This window comes from Mycetomoellerius zeteki, unplaced genomic scaffold (genome assembly GCF_001594055.1).
Source record: "Mycetomoellerius zeteki isolate Tzet28-1 unplaced genomic scaffold, Tzet1.0 scaffold106, whole genome shotgun sequence".
NCBI classification, from domain to species: Eukaryota; Metazoa; Arthropoda; class Insecta; order Hymenoptera; family Formicidae; genus Mycetomoellerius; species Mycetomoellerius zeteki.
The window spans coordinates 397,776-419,266 of NW_017255975.1; the positions used below are offsets into that span (position 1 = coordinate 397,776).

Consider the following 21,491-nt stretch of genomic DNA (forward strand, 5'->3'; position numbering starts at 1 on the left):
GTAAGTATAGGTAAAATGTCAATACGAGCCGAAACGCCAATGTTGATGCTTACAATGCATACATATAACATTACTGTTTCTGACGAAGCTAGTAATGATTTTAACAAGTATTTTGTCAGAAACAGTAATACACTGTACATGTATGCATTATGTTGCAACACATTGTTTAGAGTAATATGTAAATATCGTACGCCGCAATTGTGTACTTATAATGAAGGCAGCAAAATGCAATAAGCTCATTTATCGCGCATAGAATATGTGCTTTCGGACACAGCATAGATGATATGGTATTATATGAATCGTATAAATTGTTTTTACATAAAATTGTTAAATACACGGACTGATAATTTTATATTATATCGACGTTTAATCCTTCGGAGCTGATGATGGGTCTATTAGATTCATTCAATTATTCATAATAAATCTGTTTGTCGAAAATGTTAAACAATTCAGTTTTCTTTATGTTACATCTACAAATTTGGATTATTCTTATTAAGAGCGTATTATTCTCTTAATATTTTTTAACAAAATGAAAGGTTATAAAAGAATTGTAGATTTTTTTATATTATATTTAAAACCTGAATCATCCTTAAAATATATTTACTATTTTGATACTAGTTATGTATATAATTTTGATTCTTTGAAATTAATTAATATCTTTTAATTAATATAAATTAAGTAGATCTTAGATCCAAACCAAGCGTTAATAACTGTGTTACAGATTTTAGCGTCAGTTCCAGAGAGTTAAATGAAATGTACTACCTCGAAGAAAATCGTTTCTCGAAGGGAAACGTGTATCGAATTGTCGAATCAGCACGAACGACAGATTATTAATCGTCGTCGACGATTAATCTATAATTACAAGCGTAGAATCTAATCGACTGCTATGTGATTGCTAACTGTTTATCCTATAGGAAAGATTGAATATTCGCATGAAGCATTAACAATACAAAACGTCAATCAAAATGGAATCAGGATGTGGCCGTAATATTCAACTTTAGAATAAATCCTAAAACGTATCTGATGCATTTTATTTTGTATCGGATATTCAATCATTTTACTTCCGTTAAAATCATGAATATTTATTTGCTCTCTTATGAGATAATTTATTGAAATATGATATATAATTCTCTCTATTTCATTTTAACATATAATTTTCTCTTTGGTATTTATTGCACGAAAAACACAATCGGTTTTCATCATGGAGGAAGTAGAAAGTTCAAACCATCGACATCGATCGAATAACAAACCGATCGAATCAGCCGAGCGCGATAAATCGAACCTTCCTCGTCGAGTTGACGACTCTCGACTTCAATTAGCACTCAATCTTTGTTTTTTATTCGACGTAAAGGTGTGTCAACTTCAAAAGAATATCACGTTTCTAACGCATGCCGATAATTACATGCGCACGCCAGTCCGAGCACTTTAATGGTTTGTTGCCTGTTGAAAATTAATTATTTTACGCCAGAAGCTGGCGCCGTTGGTGAGTGTATCGAAATACCTATAGGGCGGCAGGCTTAGCAGGCTGACGGAAGGAAGGGTAAGAGGACAACATGGCAGAGGCAGGTAGGGTGAGTCGCGTCCGGGGGTGGCGTGTAGTTGACGCTTTATCGGAAGAAAAGTCAATACCTGTGAAGAGACCTGGGCGCTCACTTCCTGATACGCTCGCGTTAAAGAGTACACTTTAAAGCACGCATAAAGCTCGTGTGATTTTTTTGCCGGAAACGCTTTCTTCGGGAAAATTGCAAACGTTCTTAGATCTAAGATGACACTGACTTGATACGACGTAAAAGTTTAAGCGTTCAATTATCGGTTTGAGCAATCACGACTACTCGCCGTCTTTTTACGATGATAATTTATAAGAAAATGACGCTCGTATTAAATTATCGCTCGACACAAAATATCCTGCGATTGATCTCGTCGGAGTACGCGACGTTTCATTCTTGATATCTCAGTGACCATTCTCAACAAAATCAAACGAATAAATCACAGCTGTCAGCCGCGAGATATTTGCCCGCTGATGCATTATGTATCTTTTGTTACCGATTCAATTTCGAAAAAAATATTCTGTTGAAGGATTGCTCTAAGAGAGATTTGCTTGTGCCGCTATTGGATCTTTCCCTGGCAATATCGCGTATTTTAAATTCGTCGATGATTCACTGTTTAAATTTCTCAACGAATATCACAGCCAAAGAATACTTTACGAAGTAAATACATCATTCGACGTAATATATTAGCCATTTATCCGCAGTATTACATCGCAATAGGATAAAGCACACAATCATTGGCTATTTGGTCTTACAAAATTTTAACTAGAATAATTGCTGATTTCATATTATTAATATGAATAAATATATATATATATATTTCTTTCTCGTTTTCTTCTTGTTCAATAATAGCATACTTTTCCAATGATTTTAAAAGAAATTATAACATCCTTTTACATGTGCAGTTTTATACAAGTGTATATTATTACATATTTTAATGAAAAATTTAATTTAAATAATTTTTATACAATATATATATTTTCTATTTATAATATATATATATTCTGATATTATAACACTAATATTAAAATATGTCGATGTCAGTGATTTTATTAAAAATAATATATATATTAATGATATTATACAACATACATACTATTTTTAATTGCAAGATAAAAAATATACATTTGAAACAATTATTCCGTATTGAATATCTCTTAAATGGCCAATAAAATGGTTCAAATTGGCTTGCCTGTGATGTTTACTTTTAATTACAATTTACCTTATGACTCTGCCCTTTTATCGCGCTCGCCAAAGTACCGATCTCGCGCTGAAAAAGTGCTCCGGGGTGTCGTCGTACGCGAAACAGGCACACCTCCCTTACTCAGCATTAAACACTGTCGCCGTAGACGCTAATTTAAATACGACAAGAATTCCAGATTTCCTCGGTGGAGGGTGAGAGTAGAGCCACTTTACTACCTAATACATAGGGAATGCAGATACGTATCGGACAGTACGACGAGGAGATGCACGAAGGGGATGGAGAGGCAATTGTTTTTGTCGTGGGGCCAACGGAAGCTGATGGGACACCAGAGTGCGAGAAAGAGAAATGAACAAGGGATGGGGGAGATGGAGAGGGAGAGAGAGAAAACGGGGGTAGATTCTGTTATGCAGCGCTACAGCGGCCGATTCGGGAAACTCGGACGGGGTTGGTCCGAAAGCTCTCTCAGTCGCGGGCAAGCCGCCACGTAGTGATAACATTCTATATAACGCGGGCAACTTAAATCCGGTCCGCGTCTTACGACTAGAATCCCGTTCTGATAAGAGCGTAAGTTTATTAGTGGGAGCATGGGCGACTTAATTGAATCGATCAATCAGAAGGATGCAAGAATGAATTATTGTGTTGAATATAGACTGTCGAAAATTGAATGCAAGATCCACGTGGTGGGGACCGAAGATTTATATATTGCTGGAGTTTTACTCCGGAAGTTGCGATATTCGAATGAGTGTTAATTTCATCCGTCTTGTTTACCAGTTTTTCCGTTCTTCAACATTCATTTTTATCGAAAATGATTTTACGTGCGAAAAAAATAAAATATAAGCACCGATTTTAAATTAAGGACGTGTCGCGGTTTTGTACCAGAGCTGGACACTTCGTCGCTGACCATCCAATAGCGCAGTTACAATCGCAACTAACGAGAAACCGTGCTTTTATTTGTGCACCGTCGTTATACCACGTTGTCAGGCCACCGCGATTCCGTGCCGCACTATCATCTCCGGCGATTAAAGTAACAAACGTGCATATACATTCTCGCTGGCCTCGGATTTATTATACCTACGTTTGTCTCTGACAATTTATACGTACATTTGAATAAAGAGTAATATAACGATTTTAATATCTCGACTGTAACAAATATTTAACGTAGATAAAAAATATCGCAATATACGAGAGGTCCGTTCATTTTTATTTGTTTTTTTATTATTAAAAAGCAAATACGATTTTAAGACGATAAACGTTAAATTAATGGATTTATATGGAATAACATTTTCTTTCTTTTTCTTTCTTTTTTATTATTTCTAAATATCGGAAATATGTTAAAGATAAGGCTACCTGGTTCAAAGAATCGGAAAACCGTAATAGAGATAAAAAGATAGTGAGATATGATGGATTTCCCCAAACGTATACGAGATTCTCTTTGAACTGATCGTGCTAACGATATAGTGGCTTGGTTTTTGGCAACCGCATGAGCGGTTAGTTTCCAGTTGACCGTGCGAAAAGGTAGTTACGAACTTTATGATTACACAGCACGAGAGGATTGCTTCATTCGTCGATTACATGCAAGCTCGCACTTCGTAGACATAATTCGCAAAGTGTTGTAACGAGAGGCAGATTGCGTGCAACGATATTGCATATCTCGTTTTCAGGATGATTTTACACGCGTGAAGAATTCATTTGAATCGTTATTCTTTGTCAAATCTTGACGTTAACTGCTTTTTTTATTTAACTTGAAATTATTGGGTAAGCTTTTAGCGGAATTACAAAGCTTATTAATTTACGTGATTGTCTCGTCGAATAAGCCAATAAAAATAATTTTTACGAGAAGGTGAAAAGTTAGTACACTTATCATTCGGAACGTTTGGGCCGTCTCCAATTTCTGGCAATTGTGGGCGTTGCGGATAAAAAGGAGGTCAACCAACGCAAAGTGTAATAGCGCGGCGCGACGAACGAGAAAGATTTCGCATTGCGCGACGTGCCTGCAATAGTCGTTAAATATTCATGACAACCGGACGGTCAGATTTGCAGGTGGCTAAATTATTTACGATTCTTTTCTGTCGTAATCGTGTATAACAACAAAGTTCTGTTACAAACAACGATAGATATGACGAGTATGAAATATTTACGCAAAATTGGTTTATTCGTTTTGCCACGTGTTCTTTTTAGATCTTCCCATGAATAAAACATCTGCCAGTTAATTACTGTAATTATCACTAAACTATCCTTTTATCAATGAAAACAAATTTTATCTTACAGCGTTACTAACTCAAAATTATATTACTAATTTGTAAAAGCAGACCTAATCAATTTTCACGAAATTATTATTGTATATTTTTTAAAATAATTTCTTGAAAAGTACTTTCGCGAACAAATTACAAAATAAAGATGACGATAAGTTCGCGTCGAACAAGCTTGTCGTTTACAAAATTCGTGAATTATGTGTCAGATCGCAAGATTGATTGTTATTTCGTTTCTTTCATTCTTTTGCTTAACTTTGAGTTAAGCAGAAGGCGCGAAAATACCCACGCCGTTAAACAAAACGGCTAGGGGTCGCGACAAATTAAAAAAACCTCGCGCGACTAATTAAAGGTTAAATTGAAATTATGATCTTTGTTCCTTCTTCGTGACGAATTACACAACGCGGCATTCATACGCCAGTCGTCTTCACGTGGCGTTGCTTGGTTGAGTATAGCCGAGACAAATTTCATCCGGTATACCCCGTTACAATCGTTGGCTGTTTGCAAAGTTGTAACCGCGTGAGTCTTCCGGAAAGCTACTACGTAACCGTCGAATTAGAGCGACGATGAAAGACCAATTCCCGGATAATCGAACTAGCTCTCGTTTCCCGTTAGCCTCCGTACGAGACGTTATATTGCTTCATCTCTCGAGTTCAACAGAAATTCCCGAGCTGTGCCAAAGCGGACAGTCGGCTTTTTCTCATCTCCCCTTTAATGTCGAAATATCTCCTTAACGTCGAAATGCCGTTCGTCAGCTTGTATTCACTCCTGCGTAACGAATGAACGTAGTCTTCATTGCGGAACTACGACCGTTTGCTATCTCAATAAATAATTTTATCAATTAATTGAAACTATGAATACTACATAATTATTTTCAACATTTAGACAATGATATATTAATTAACATATTCGCGAATACAAATTGAATGTGGATGTTTGTATTACAAATCTAACGCAAACGGTCATGCCTTTCGCCGTTGGTTTAGTATGCCTTCTATATCCTCCGTTTTCACGTACCAGCCGAATGTGCAGCGAGCTATTTAAACTTTCGGTCAACGGAGGAGTAGTTAAAGTTTGAGAAATTCGGGTAACGCGTGTGTACTTTAATTAACACGCATACGTAGGAAGTTCCTTGGTTATTAAGCCCTGTCGTCTGGAAATTGGATGTACAAATCCTGCAATGCTCATCCCGCGACATTATATATTCACATTTTGTACTCGCATATATTCATATAAATTCTTGATTTGTCGTGAAATATAATCGCGCAGAAATATGTACATTCAGCGGAGCTAACATTTAATAATAAATGGGCTCCAATTATATTATAATCTTTTTTCCAGATATATTTGTCGCATTGGTTTATATTTACATTTCATTAAATTTTATGCTTCTAAATGAAACGTACCCTTTTTGAAAAATATATATCTTTAAAAATATATTTATGATTATATGCATTGTTTAACGCTTATACATATGTATCGTTCAACGCTATGAAGTTTCTATATAATAAAATTTTGTCTAAATGACTCCAGAGGGATTGAAATGAAGAGGGATTCACTTGGTTAGATTTTGCCGAGCTGTCCTAATTATCCACAGAACGGAAAAAGCTCGGACGGGGGATGCAGCTGATTACCAGCGGGGTGCAGTAAATCCTAAAATCCACCGAATTTCGAAGCTCCGAGGTATGTCGTAATCGAGTCACTCCGCGGTCAATCTTAAACTACCGAGTTATACGAGTGACTCTGCGGCACTCGCGCTCCGGCACTTTAATCCGAGGGACTTGAGAGTGCACCTGGTAGACGACGCTGGTATATCTCTCCCCGGCTGCGAAGTTCAGGTTAGCTTGCGAGCGCGTTAGGGAGGTGCGGGGATGGTAGACCCAATTACATCTCGTTCGTGCAGAATTGGACGAATACATACAAGATGCTTAAGACGCCTTAACTATCTTGGGATTTGTACCCACATTCTAACTGTCGAGATTCGTTTAAATACCCTACGCTGGACTTTCGTCGGTTACCGAGGATTTCTATCACCCCATAAATTTATCACTGTAAACTCTAACAAACAGGTTTTACCGAAATAACCTACTGTATTTTTATAATTGTATAATTTACAATTTAGATTTTTATATAAATTTTGTTCTGGTCACTTTATATATAAGTAATATTTTCTAATTATTTGCCCGATTTTTATTTATTATCTAATTAAGCAAGAAAATTCTACGATTGTATAAGAATTAATAACGTAACAATAAGTAAAATAGTAATATAAGAATAACTTGTTATAAATAACCATCAGATCGAATTCGACCGATTGTAAGTTTAATACAAGCAATTTTTCATTTGTTGCAGAACGTTTCTACAAATACGAAGAAACTGTCAGTTTTCTATGATCGTTAACGTTCACACAACGAAAGTTGTGAGTGACGATGAAAGAAATTTTATGAAATTGAAGATTAAAAATTAACCGACGATTAATATACATCCCTGCTTCGGGTTAATGGAGCGCAACCTATAGAAGGGAACGTGATGACACGCTGCCAACCGAAGATGGAGGTTTCTTAAGCCAGGATTAGAAGGCCGTCTAAAACCCAAGCGCTCTTGTCCTCATCTCAGATCGATCAAATCATTGACGTGAGCTCCTTGAAGAGCTTTAAACTTGGCGCATTAGATTCCGCCAACGCGCGCGGAAGCTGTTTCAATCACGCGCTGCAACAAATCTGTGGAGATCTGAAACTGTGATTCTACATGACGACAGAATTGCTGGGGAAAAGGAAACATAGAGAATCACTCGATTGCCCTTAATCTCGGATGATCAAAGATTCGCCTGCTGAGAACAGATTTATTCTATGTCTTGCGAATTTCTGAGAAGCCGGTTGTCGCGGCGCAGAGGTTGCGGCATAAACGATGTGCTCGTCGATGAATTAAAGCGTATACCTGGGCTGGTCGTTCGGACAATCGATAATGCTGGGTCGTAAAACTTCGCGCGCCGCACATAGCGTGTCCGATACATAATGCAATTCTATCCAGAGGGTCGATGTCTCGAGGTGTGAAGCGAAAAGCGCTGGGTCATTCTTAGTGCCTCGAAACAGATCTCGCGAGATGCTTCATGTCAATTACGACGTTAACTCGTACATCGATCTTGTGAAGTTGACCTGGAGTGCTTGAGCGTCAGAAGAACTGGAAACAAGGGCTAATTGGAAATTAGAAACAAGTGTGTTACTCGAAATAAGTGATCATACGTGAATACACGAGAGTGCTCAATAAAGTGCGGATTTCCTTAAATTTTTTTTGCGAACGAGGTCGATTTTTGTGACGTCATTGCGAAAACGATTCGGAATAGTGTCGGATTTGGTAAATATTTGTCGATACTTGAAAATCGAGTAGTTTAACGCGTCACGAGGCATCTCATCGTGATTCAAAGCCCGTTCGATGTGAATCGAAAAAAACGGTCTTTCTATATTGACACGCCATATCAAACAGAGCTCGTGTAAAGACTCGGGGGATACGTACCAGAGTGCATAAATCGTGGTGTACGAGCAATTGAGAAGTAAATCGGAAATAATTACTTTCAATGTGAGTTTAGAAAAGTCGGGCGATCTCTTGGGTATCATTACACAGACTTGAAGAATGGCACGTAACTCGTGAATAAAAACATACAGCGGGTAAATTTCGAAGATAGTCCTAATTACTGAAGCGCACAATAAAGTTGCATGAAAACTTTCGCGAGGTTACGAAGAATTCTCTCGCGGGTATACAGAAATCTTTAAAATATATAAGAGCTAAGTGAACACGTGAATCGCGAAGTCGTTCCAAATCCGCGAAAATCAACCTCGTTTCTCGACAATTCCGGGCGAGCCCGAATGCGGGCGGTGCCGTATGTGCTTCGTTAAACTGACAATAATCGTCAACCGCGTGTCACGAACTTGTACGTGGGAGAGCGAGTGTTGGCAAATGAAATTCCGGGTGTGCACTTACGATGACGTCGTTCCGTGATTTGAGCACTCGAGCATCAAAAGCGTGAAAATTCAGTGAAACTGTTACAGTATTGCGCATTTTGACGGGAAGAAAATCGTCACGCGAAGAGAAAATGGAAGAAATCTAGGATTACAAAGGAGATTATTCATGAGTTATCTTGAGTGAAAAAAAAACAATTTCCATACACGCGCATACTTGGTACAGAGAGGAGCAGAAGAACGAACATATTGTTGGTCGACGACCATCAGAGCATGACGGTCCTTATCAAAGTATTCAGGCATTGATAGCTTGTCGATTCGTTTGAATATCTACAAGAGCAGATTCACAGAAAGAGCCACAAAGGAGAATCGCGCGACGTTAACGAAGAGTTATCTCGAAAACAACAAATTTGGCAGGGAAGTTTGTGCGTTGTTGCGAACAAATCACCAGAAAACAATAATCGACGAACAGTCGACGATTGTCGTGGGGCAAGTGATGGACTTTATCGGAGTCGACATGTGATGCACAGCGTGGCGACAAACGAGTGGTGTGCGCGATTAGTTACGAGAGAATGACGGTGATGTGTACATCGTTCGTGGATGTTCAGTGTCGGGATGTTGTAGTGAGTAACTGTCAATAAAAGAACGGCGAGTGTGACACAACGAGATCAGTTTCGTCGTCGTCGTCGTCATCGTCGTCGTTGCCGTCGTTGTTGGCGTTGCCATTGTCGTATACGAAGAAGGATAAGAAGAGAGCCGTCCGATACCGCTCACAGAAATACCCAGTATGAAGGATCATCGAGGAGGATGGCTGCGCGCCGTGCTACCCCTGATAACGTTCCTCTTGCATCAGACAGGTGAATACAATCTTATATTTAATTATTATTGTACCAACTTCTTTTCATGAAAATTTTGAGATGACTGAGTCGCGCAAGATATTTTACGTCAACTGGTGTTAATTGCGTCTCTCTCTTAGTCGTGAATTTATTTTTATAAAAGACAAATTATTTTAGCAGTTGGGAAATTTGTTATGAAAAGAACATAATAATAGTATTGTGAGAAAAAGCTCTAAAAATTTTGTCTTATCTCTTATTAAAGAAGATATGAAACATAAATAATTTGAAAACAAAGATCATTTTCAGATTTTATTTTTCGAAAATAAAGTTATAAGATAGACAGTGGAAAAGATTAAATTTGATAGTTTTAGGTAAATATTCCACGGTCATTCAGATCCTCTTTTTTGACTAAAATTTTCAATTTACGTTGACGTTCAATAATTTGGCGATTGAATGAAATAGATGATTGCATCGATAATCAGAGTTTAAAGCCGATTATTTCGAGGTGTAAGTGCACAAATACGTTTCAGGCATCTAAATAAAGTTCTATAAATGTAATCTAGCACGATGGATGAACGAATATTTTTTTGCTATTTCCTGTTGGCCGGAATAAACTTAAAGCGATGTAACGACACTCTGTCGTTCATTCGAACAAAACGCGAGTGTGTCAGTAAAATGGGCTACACCGACACAATGTATTGTTTTCCACCACGCGCCCGCGCACGGACACGATTATATGGAAATGTGTATCACGAATGAAATACTATAAGGTAGACCCAATTTTCGACGGAATATTGCGATTTAATGAGCTTGGAGTTAACTAGCTTGTACTGGATATGGGCTGTTACGAGTAGAACACGCTGGTTTCTTTTTTATTTAATTATAATGGAAGTTTGTTTCGCTAGAACGTTCGATAATTAATTTCAACATTTTAAGATATCTTGTGGTATAGTTGTTAATCCGTTGCGATCTAAAATAGTTTGCCGGACATTTATAAGAAAATTAAGAAGAAGTGACTATACCTGATATTTGTATTCTTTTTTTCTTAAGAAAGAAAAGGAACACCGTTGCTAAAAAAAAGTCATGTTATCGCGACATTTCGCGTAATAAGATGAATTTCGAACGTAATTTCCGCTCACAATTATTGAAAGGTAGAATCGCTTCTCGTGTATTCCGGTGTATTCTTAAATACCACAGACCGCTATCGCATTCCAGTTGATTTCCATGCAATGAATGGACTCATGAATAAAGCGCTTTAAACCAGATCGCTCGAGATCGTTCAGCGAAAGGCATTCTGCCAATAATTTCAGAGCGAACTCTATCGACATACCGAGTTATTCATAATTCGCTATATGTATGCTGAATTGCATTAAATCGAGTACAGTCGGTAGGAGCAACGAACAATTTGATTGTTGAGGTCGGGAATTTCAAGTTGTTCTTATATCAAACTAGGCTTCTCTGTAGCTTTGTCGAGCAATTTGCGGATTGCAATTCACTTCAACGATTCAACATTTTCTTTGTTGAAAGATCGCAAAACATTTTCTCAAATTGAGTAGCCCATTGGCAAAAATCGTTAACGCCATTTAAAATCTTTTTGATGAGAAAATTTGTATAATTTTCTTATTCAATCTATCAATATGGTTTTTTTTTTAAATTTAAGAAGTTCACTGTTTTAGTTAACAACGTGTTTAGTTAACAAAACGTGTATAATATAGTATGAGAAATACAATTTTTATTTATTAAAATAAATGCAAAGTGACTGATTTTGAATTGGAGAAAGTATTTTAGCTGATTTTGAACTGATAATGAAATATTTGTAACTTTTATTTTCTGCGCGCACGCACACACACACACACACAAAAACAGTTAATATTGATTTAAATAGAATTTTTATGATTTTGAAATATTTTTATTACCCTTTAATATAAAAAAAATTACATACTATATGTATATTTCCGCTATACCACGCTTAGTTATTTATTGGAAAAAAACAATGTCTTTTCCTCTTTTATTTCTATGTTAAATTCAAATGAAAATAAAATAATAAACATAGAGGGAAAATAAATAAAACGAGTTTTATGAAAAATAATAATAAAAGGAAAAATTATATACATATATGTAAATTATACATATATAGAAAAATTATATATATATAGTAAACCTAGATCTGTCAGAATAAGGATTTGACTTTTTTTGTAACTTGACCCACTTTCCTTTCCTGATTTTATAAGGTTTGTAACTGTTTTAAACATTTTTAAAACGTTCAATTTGTAACCAAGAAGCTAAGAAATTTAGAAATTCCAATATGTATTTTTTTTTAATTTCTCGTTATTTTGTATATTGGTTATTTAAAAATATTGGAAGATTCACTACTTAGAGTGCTCCTTAAAGAAGATATCGATCGAGTGTCGTGTCGGACATGTAGCGGAAATTCACTCGTTCGTCATAAACACGCTTCACGAGTAAACCGTATATAAATTACGTGAAATTTTGCCATGTCCAGGAATGATGTATAATATGAGGCCATAATGTTACATATATACAGACACATTGCCGATGCAAGGAAATTCTATTTACAGCATTTTCCCGTATCGTGAAATTGCATTTCAAACAGAAATCCGTTAGAAATTAAGAGTAGTTTACTTAGTTCTATTATTGAAAACGTACAAAGATTAAAATCATGTTTTTAATAATGTGTGTTTTAGGACGGTTTATTTAGGATTATATTTTACTTAAGCTTAATTAACATAGATAGAACCAGTTAATTTATTACAAGTTCCATGTAGATGAACTGATTAAACTAAATATTGAGATAAGTTGTCGAGCTTGATAGAAGTACGTATATAACTTTATGCATATATTTGCATGTAAGTAAAAAACTTTGATATAATTTTGCGACACCGTTAGACCTCGAAAAACTACAAACTGAATTAGACATGCTCGGTAATTAACGCGTCTAGGTTCTGCCGGCTGTTAGCTTTGGGAAAATAAACATTGCCTGAATTAGCAGAACAAATTTTCCTCGTTTCCCAATGGCGTTTCCTTGCTCTTCCGGATGACTTTTATCGTCTGCCACCTCTGTCCCGAGGATCGAGAAATGAGGTGTCCGGAAATTTCATCGAGGGACGTGAACTTTCTTACGAACGTCACGGAAAATTGAATTTTTAAGCGACGGGTTATTTGCGAGTAGCCGACTGAGATTTTGACTTCGTTTATTGACTTGTCCGTGTACATTTTCTGATTTTGTCCCGATTTCTGTTACCATTGAACAAAGGCTAATTACAACATTATAAATGTAACATTATAACGAGCAAATTCGAACGATTCTTCATTTACACATTATTGCGACTGTGCACTCTAAATCCATTATTTATTCGCCAAATCACTGTTATACTCATACATGTATCGCCAATAGAAACTGCATAAATTACGGCTTTTTGTAATACCGTGTTTCGAAAATATCGATGAAATCAGAATTTATTTGAAAGAGATATTTTCATTGAAGCGGTAAAAGAGGTAATATTTATCGCGCTGGAATGAAAGGGTCGATAATTCATTGTACAACGCGATAGACGTGGAAATACAAATTGCTTTTTATATCGACATCGAATTTGGTCTATAGAAGATTATTTTCATCCCGCAATTCTATAATTTACTTTGATCACTGGCTGCTACTGAAAGAGACAGGATGTGCGGGCAAAGAAAATCGATTTCATGAGTAAATTCATTCGAATTTCTTAATGCATCGATCGCGATACAATTGTGTGCTCAATGCGCACAATATGTAAATGCAATCCGGATATTGATAGTCTGATGTTTCTCTCGACAAGCATTGTACGAGAATTATATGTAGATATCGAGCGGACGTGTAACACGTTTGCGGAATGCGGCTGATTGTAAGTCGAGAAGCCAATTTGCCAAACTCGAGTTCGTCGCGGGCGGGCGGAGAAGATACCGCAAGAACGTTGCGACGTCCCATTGAAGTTGTAGCGCGAAGAGAATCGATGTTATTATACATACATATACCTCTATAGCAGCACCTATATATCTACAGAAATGACGATATATCTTCGCACAGCGTGCCTTTAAACGCCATAATTAATTGCAAACATGTTATTAAACTCGACACTCGGCATAACTTTTCCTACACACACATCTGATGAATATATTGTTTCTCAAAACTACACTAAATACACTGTGTAATCCATATAAGATATACAGAAAAGTTTGGTCATAAAGTTTTGCGCTTGTCAAATCATTAATAACAAATATTTATTTAAAGAAGCAAACTCTAGTTTTATCTTAATAAATATAAAAAATAACTATATTCAAAAAATTACTCAAAAATTAAAAATTGAAATTATATATAGACTACGAGTAATATCGATACAGGATTATAATGGAATGGAAGCTACCTGAAACGAATAGAAAAGTGATTTGGAATTTTGTATATCATTGTATAACTAAATTCTTTTATTAACTGACTCTGCGTTGCGAATTTTATTATTAATTATACCTACTGTTTTACACTGAGGATGACCTTATGAAGGTTGAAACGTATGTCTGTTGTATATTCTTAACTATGTTTTGAATATTAAAATTTAATTTAGCACTCGACATCCAGCGTTTACTCGTAGCCTATATATAATTTCAATAAAAAATAACAATTAACATTCAAAATGACCCTTTTTAGCTTTGATGCAAGCTTTAAGTTCCTTTGGCATCAACGATGGCTGCGTATCTTTCCACGGATAAATTCTCTCAAGCAGTCATTAAAGAGGTTTTTAGTTAGTTTACTAATGTATTTAATTCGATGTAAATCTTTTGATGCTTTTGGTATTTAATAAGATGATGTAATTAACACTTCAAAGTTTGTTTTTTTAAATACACATTATTATTATTACCCAGGTAGCGCGCTGACATTATTTGTCATTATTTTGATGACAAATAATAACATTAATTTTCTATCTGAATAATGATTTAATAAACGTAAAAAAGCCAAACTTTTTTCAACACACATGAGTGAAGAAGGCCATATTCAGTCAAGGTGGGTTTTAGATGTTTTAGTGCAAAATAAAAATTATATGTGTGAATTTTTACAATTTCCAGTTCAAACAATGTACAGAGAGAGAGAGAGAGAGAGAGAGAGAGAGAGAGAGAGAGAGAGATTTGTTAGTCTGGAAACACAGTCTTTGACTGAAGCTGGAGTAGATGATATCACAAATGAAATTGACAAGTAATTTAATATTATCGACTAATAAACATCCTTTAAAACAGTGCAAATAATTTGTTAAATATCGCCTCAATCGGGATTCAAAATGAGATCTCACGAATTTCTTGCTGGCGACACCCATGCGAGCCGTCTTACCAATTCGATCACCGAAGTATATTTGATGATATTAATCGTAATAACCTATATGTAGGAAAAATGTCTTTTTCAAGTGACGCAAATAATTAATAAGTGAAAATGGATCGAGAAATGTTCAATACAAATGAGTAAAGAAGGTTACATTTGGTCAAGACGAGTCTTAGTGTTTAATAATGTATCGTCTGAATTTTTATTATTTCCAGTGCAAACAAACTGCGCAAGAATTACATTATATATTTGTCGGTCTTGAAACACAGTCTTAGACTGAAGCTGGAGTACGTGATATCACAAATTGGCAAACAATTTAATGTTACTGATGCTAAGCATCTTTAAAGCACTGTAAATAATTTTCGTCACCTTGTGCGCATTTTAAGAATGGTTGCAGCTTGCAGATGGTGAGAATAGCAAATTTATTTAATAATTAACGTTCCATTGATTTATTGAATATTCATCGGGTATATCGAGACTACCGGAATGACGCAAAAGTTCAAAAGATATCTGAGAGGTATTTATAAGAGACGTCTGTGAAAGATTGAAATATTCTCTAGACAGTGCTACGACATCTTTTCAACGCTGTGTCGGTCAAGTACTTGACACAGTCACGTACTCTTCGCTTTTCCAATAACGATGACGCGTTTTTAATTTCCTTTGTCGTCGGATATGTAGAATATTCGTGCAGGTAACTCTGGTACACCTTTGTCTATATTCTATTTTATACCATAGTGAATGCCGAAAAATTGAATTGCAAGGTAGCTGGTCGGCACGGCCGAACAGTAAATCGAAACTCCCCGCAGAGATCCCGGCACAATCGAACGTAGAGACAAATGTAGAGAGAGCGAGAGAGAGCGAGAGAGAGCGAGAGCGAGAGCGAGAGCGAGAGCGAGAGCGAGAGAGAGAGAGAGAGAGAGAGAGAGAGAGAGAGAGAGAGAGAGAGAGGGAGAAGAGAGAGAGAGAGAGAGCGTAAACCATTACTATTGAGCTTATCAAAGTGATTCACGTGACTGGCCGACGGCATTATGCAAATGAGCCGTAAAATTATCGTAGCCTTCAGGCATCTCCAGGCAAGAGAATACCTGAACTTTCCATTATACATGACAGAGCATATTACTATAGTTACAACTGATATCTGTTTCAGAAGGTAAAGATTACATAATAATTCTCCATTGGTTGGAAACTGAATTCGTTTTTGAATTATCACTCGAGAGAAGCGTTCTATCTTTAACGCGTTATGAACCTTGTCGTATAAACGAATATCAAATGAACGAAGATTATATTTGAGAATTGATGTTGCAGAGTAAAATGATAATAATATAAGGTTTTTTTAGCGCCAAATTTCTGTAAAATTTGGCACTAAAATTTCAACTTATCGATGTATATTCGAAATTACGTCAAAACTTAATACTAATGTGGCGTGAAAACAAATAATAAATTCTAATATAAGATTGTGATTATATTGAGAGTTTATTAAAGAAGACAGCGAATATTTTTATTTTCTTTTTCATTCTCAATTTAATTTGTGATATTACTGCCCCAGTTTCAGTTTATTAAGATTGCGATATATTTCAAGACTAAAAACTAAATCGGCGCGCAATTTATAGAACTGGATGTGTATATAAATTTACACCAAAATGTTATTAATTAGAATGTTATTGATATTGAATAATACCTAATATTGCTATCGATACGTAAATTTTACGTACAAAAAATATGCCACTCTTAATTAATATAACACAAAAGTTTCATATATTTCACACTTTTAATGATAAAATATTTGTAATCTAAACCTTTATAAATACATATAATCTAATTATTAACTTAAAAAAAGAATAAGCACACTATCAAATTTAATTTTGAAATTATATGGCAGCATATCCAATGTTTCCTCATAATATAATATTGTAGGAATAAGGTAATTCCAATGAAGAAAATGTTGGTGATCCAATATTTATTGGGTGACGAAAGAATTCGGAGAAATACAAAAACTCTTGTTGCTCGCACGCGTTCACACGTTCACTCTCAATGACCGCCATTAAAGTTCTGTCTTCTTCACCTTCGTTTCCTCTCGCGCAAGCGCCCGCGGTTAACCTATCTAGGGACTTCTCACCTTACAATACAAGTGGCGCGAAAGTAAACTAGGAATATGATAGCATGCTTCTCACAATATTTACCACTAAACATACCAATAAAATATATAATAACACAAAACTGCTTAAAAATTGATATCATTTATCAATGTTATGAATTTTTAAGAGCTTGTCCCTGTTTATCCTAGTTTTTAATATGACAGATTGAACCTCTTGATAACCATTGAAGGCATAACTTAACGCTCAATGACCTCGCTCACTTGTATGTAAAATTTACGTATCGATAGCGTTCTAGGCCCTAAGATCTAGCTAAACCGAATAAAGGTCATTTCTACTTATCCTTCCTTTCTTTTTTTATTTTGTAATATTGATAGAGGATTGATGATCTGGGTAGAATGGTCGACAGGCGAGAAGTAGCAGTCTTCGCTCGGCATGCTTCTTAGCAAGCTATCAATGTCTTCGTTTCTGGAACGAAGAAAACAGGAAGCGATTCCTCCAATGACCGTCGAGAATGTGTCCAGCAAATTTATACGCGCAGACAGCTGCAGCAACGAACACGCGCACCTATATCGCTTATCGAACAGAAAAGGGATTACAACGGCCGAAGAGAGCGATGGCTCTAAAATTGGATCAAAGATTTTCTACGGCGTTGATCGAGATTGTGCGCGCGCGAGCGCGGCAAAAAGATTTCCTGTCATAAACAGTGAGGCTAGTACACGTATACGCGAGTACTTATATGCCCTTAATACGGTTTCTGGTAGACGAATAACTCTCGATTATTACCGCACGTTATAACGAAATACCGTTTCGTGGCGATGATACTGTCAAAGCTTCATATAGGTACTTACAAGGGGTAAACTGCTGAGGGAATTACTGGGCATTATTGCTGAATTTTTATGTAATTCCCACAATAATGTCCTAATAATGCCCTGTGTTGTGTGAATGTAACAGATTTCCTAACCTTAAATATTCCCCACTTAGATATTCGACTCGAGTGATAAAGTAATTCCCCAGTAATGCCCCAAATCTGTACAAATATTTGATTGCTAACGTATAATAAATATATATAGTATATAGGTTTTTTAAGTTAAAACTGTTGAATATTAATTATTCTAATATAATACGATGGCCTGTATTCAGAACACGCTTTTATCGATAAAAGCGCGCTTTTATCTCTGAAATTCTATAATATGCGTAACGTAAAGTATAGTATGTTAGCGCTTGTTGTAAGCGCGTTCCGAATACGGACCATCGTATTATAATAAAATAATTAATATTCAACAGTTTTAACTTAAAAAAATTATTATAATGTTAATTAATGGCTAGTAAGACCTAATAATACCTAGTAATGCCTACTGCTTGGTAATTCCTACTGATTCTTAAGTAATGCCTCAAATAATTCCCTCAGTGATTTACCTTTGGGTACTTATAAGGATCGAATTACGATCCCATTTACGAAACATATTCTGAAAACGTCCTTAAGATGTAAGAACGTTTTCTAAACGGTTTTAGAACGTCCCTTGGATGTCTGTATGGATCTCGTACGATCTATATTAGACAGATTACGCCAGAAAACTACGCACTTAATATCAATGCGGCGAATTGATGTTTGCTCTTTTGAACATATTTGAGTGAAGTAACATTGCTGTATAATTGATCGTTAAGGCGAACTCAAAGGTAAGCATCAACCTTTGAGATAAATCCGCTCGTTTACTGCCGACACTCGTACAAACTGCAGTTCATTACAGTCCGATGAATCGCCGCATTTGCGTGAATCGCATTACGAAGACGATCTCGGGAGAACTCACGCGTGGCGTTTGTAGACTAGTCGCTCCCGAGATACTCACTCCGCATGTTGCAGTTAGACCACAGAGCGCGTAATATTCACAGGAATAAATACGCGCAGTGTATTATCACAGCGACGACGGCTGACACTGTTTATATTTTCGGATAAAGTTTTCTAGTCGATTCGTTTGGACTTAATTAACGACTGTCTCTTGGCGAATGCAGTTCTCAACAGGTATTAACTTTTTCAGTAAACGGCTCTACTAGAAGAAATTAAGAGGGAGTTTATTTTGATAGTAATATTACCATCGAAATGAACGTTATATAGATAGATTATTTTTGGGGAAATTTTTGAATGCGCGTAATTTGTTCTCTATCGTTTATTAGGGAGATAATTACAAAAGTAATTTTCGCGCTTATATATTGACAAGTTTAAAAAAATAAAAGACCTGTTTACAAAGTTAATTGCATAAGTTAGATACTCTCGTGGATAAATAGCGTAATATCATTAAAGTTGCAGGGTTTAAGTTAATTCAAATTTATGCACACTCGAGTATAATTTGCAACTAAAACTTTTTATTTGAACACACTTCAAAAAGCTTTGATCACTAGGATCGTTCGCCAAGATTAATCGTGCTAGCTGTAAATCTGCCTCCGTAAAACCGCGTCAATGTTAATCGGTTCACGTTAGCGTTTTTAGGTTACGAACGTAATCTACGTCGGTCGATCTGGTTTACGATTTTTGTAATCGAGGCGGGAATAAGTTAGTTCATGTATAATATGTTTCGCTCTGCAGTCCGAGGTTGCTCGATCTGATTGAATCGCTCTGCTTTATCAGCGTGCAGGTACGACCGTAATTCTGAAACATCAGACCGATTCTACGCTCGACCACCTTTTGAGTCCTCCGATATCCGACGAGACGCGATGAAAAAATACGTGCGCTGTTATAGAAATATCAGGAACTGTTCCTGGCTATATAAAGCGACGTCGTAAAGTATCGATGGCATAAAATAATGTGAGAAATAAAGAGTGCCATATTACAGAATATATTTATAAACTATATAAAAAGCTTTTAAACTCTTAATCATTGCAGGCATTGTAGGTACATAAAGTGTCCTTGCCAACATTTTTTGGCAGAAAGAGATTGAAAATTTCTTAACATAATTTGTTAATAAAAGTTATCTATTTTCAGGAATAGGGGAAAGGAATACATTCAATTTTTATTTCTCTATAGATCGTTTCTTTATTGTATAAAATTTACTTTAAAAAATCCCTAATTTTAGACAATTGGATTCCAATGAAATGAGTTATTTTTCACATATAATGTTATTTATGCATAATGTGATGAACACAAAAGATGTCGTATACACAAGGCTCAGTAATAGATAGTTTTTGAGTTATCAAAGATGTGAACACAAGTTTTACCCCTATGATACATCGTATCTCAAAAACAATTTTTTATTGACACTCTGTGTCTACGATATCTTTTGTTTACCACATTATAAGCTATATTGTAATATATGTGAAAATTATAATTCATTTTACCGGGATCCAATTATCCATATAATTAGTGTGTGGTCTATTAATTATATGGTAAATTGGATTCTGGTGGAATAAATTAGTTTTCACATATGATGTAGCTTATAATGTGATAAATAAAATATGTTATGGACAAAAGGTTTCATAATGGATAGCTTTTTGAGCTATGGTGTAATACTTGTGCTCATATAGACCTTTGATACAACACTATCCCCCCATTAATAATTATATCTATGACATCTTTTATTGATCATATTACAAGATAACTTCATATGCAAAAACTAACTTGTTTCATCGGGACTTAATTTTCCATATAAGTAGTACGAAATCCTTTATTTAAGTAATCTAATTAAAATTGTTTATAAGTATTGCTAAAAAAGAAGTTATATTTATAAGAGAAATTGTTAATACAATAGCGCTATAAGAATGCTCCTTTAAAACTTTGTTGATCTGATTCAAAGAAAATATGTCACTTGTACGATGTCTTGTATTCGTAATTGGAAATTGTCATAACTCTCTTCGACTACATGCAACGGTACTCTGAGCTCTACTCGGAATTTTTTGTTCTAGTTGTATAAATAATATTCTTAGCGAAACCATTCGACTGGTCAGCCACGCGGTATATCGTACAGCAATAGCACGCATGGTATGGTCTAGTATCGCGATTGAAAAATTGCCACGAGCTATAAAACATTCTCGCGTATTGCGCGATCTATTTCGCGAGTGGCACTACACGAAAATAGGTTGCACTGCAAAACATTTCAAAAAAGACGCGTCGATTACGCGCGGACGGCTTGCGGCGAAATTGTTGCTGTTACAATCGTTTGTTCGTCTAGTTGGTTTTCCATCCGGATGTCTAACATTTGTTTCTCTGATGAGATCGATCTTTCTCTTCCTCTCTCTCTCTCTCTCTCTCTCTCTCT

At 35.8% G+C, this 21,491-nt stretch overlaps 1 protein-coding gene across 1 annotated transcript in view; it reads left to right on the forward strand.

The window, feature by feature from the left end:
- Window positions 1–8,562: 8,562 nt before the first annotated feature.
- Window positions 8,563–21,491, forward strand: part of LOC108723620 (defective proboscis extension response 3) — a 147,770-nt gene continuing 134,841 nt past the window's right edge. Inside the window, exon 1 of the mRNA XM_018449511.1 lies at window positions 8,563–9,813. Within this exon, the coding sequence (XP_018305013.1) occupies window positions 9,744–9,813 (70 nt within the window). The 5' untranslated portion in view covers window positions 8,563–9,743. The remainder of the gene's footprint in view (window positions 9,814–21,491) is intronic.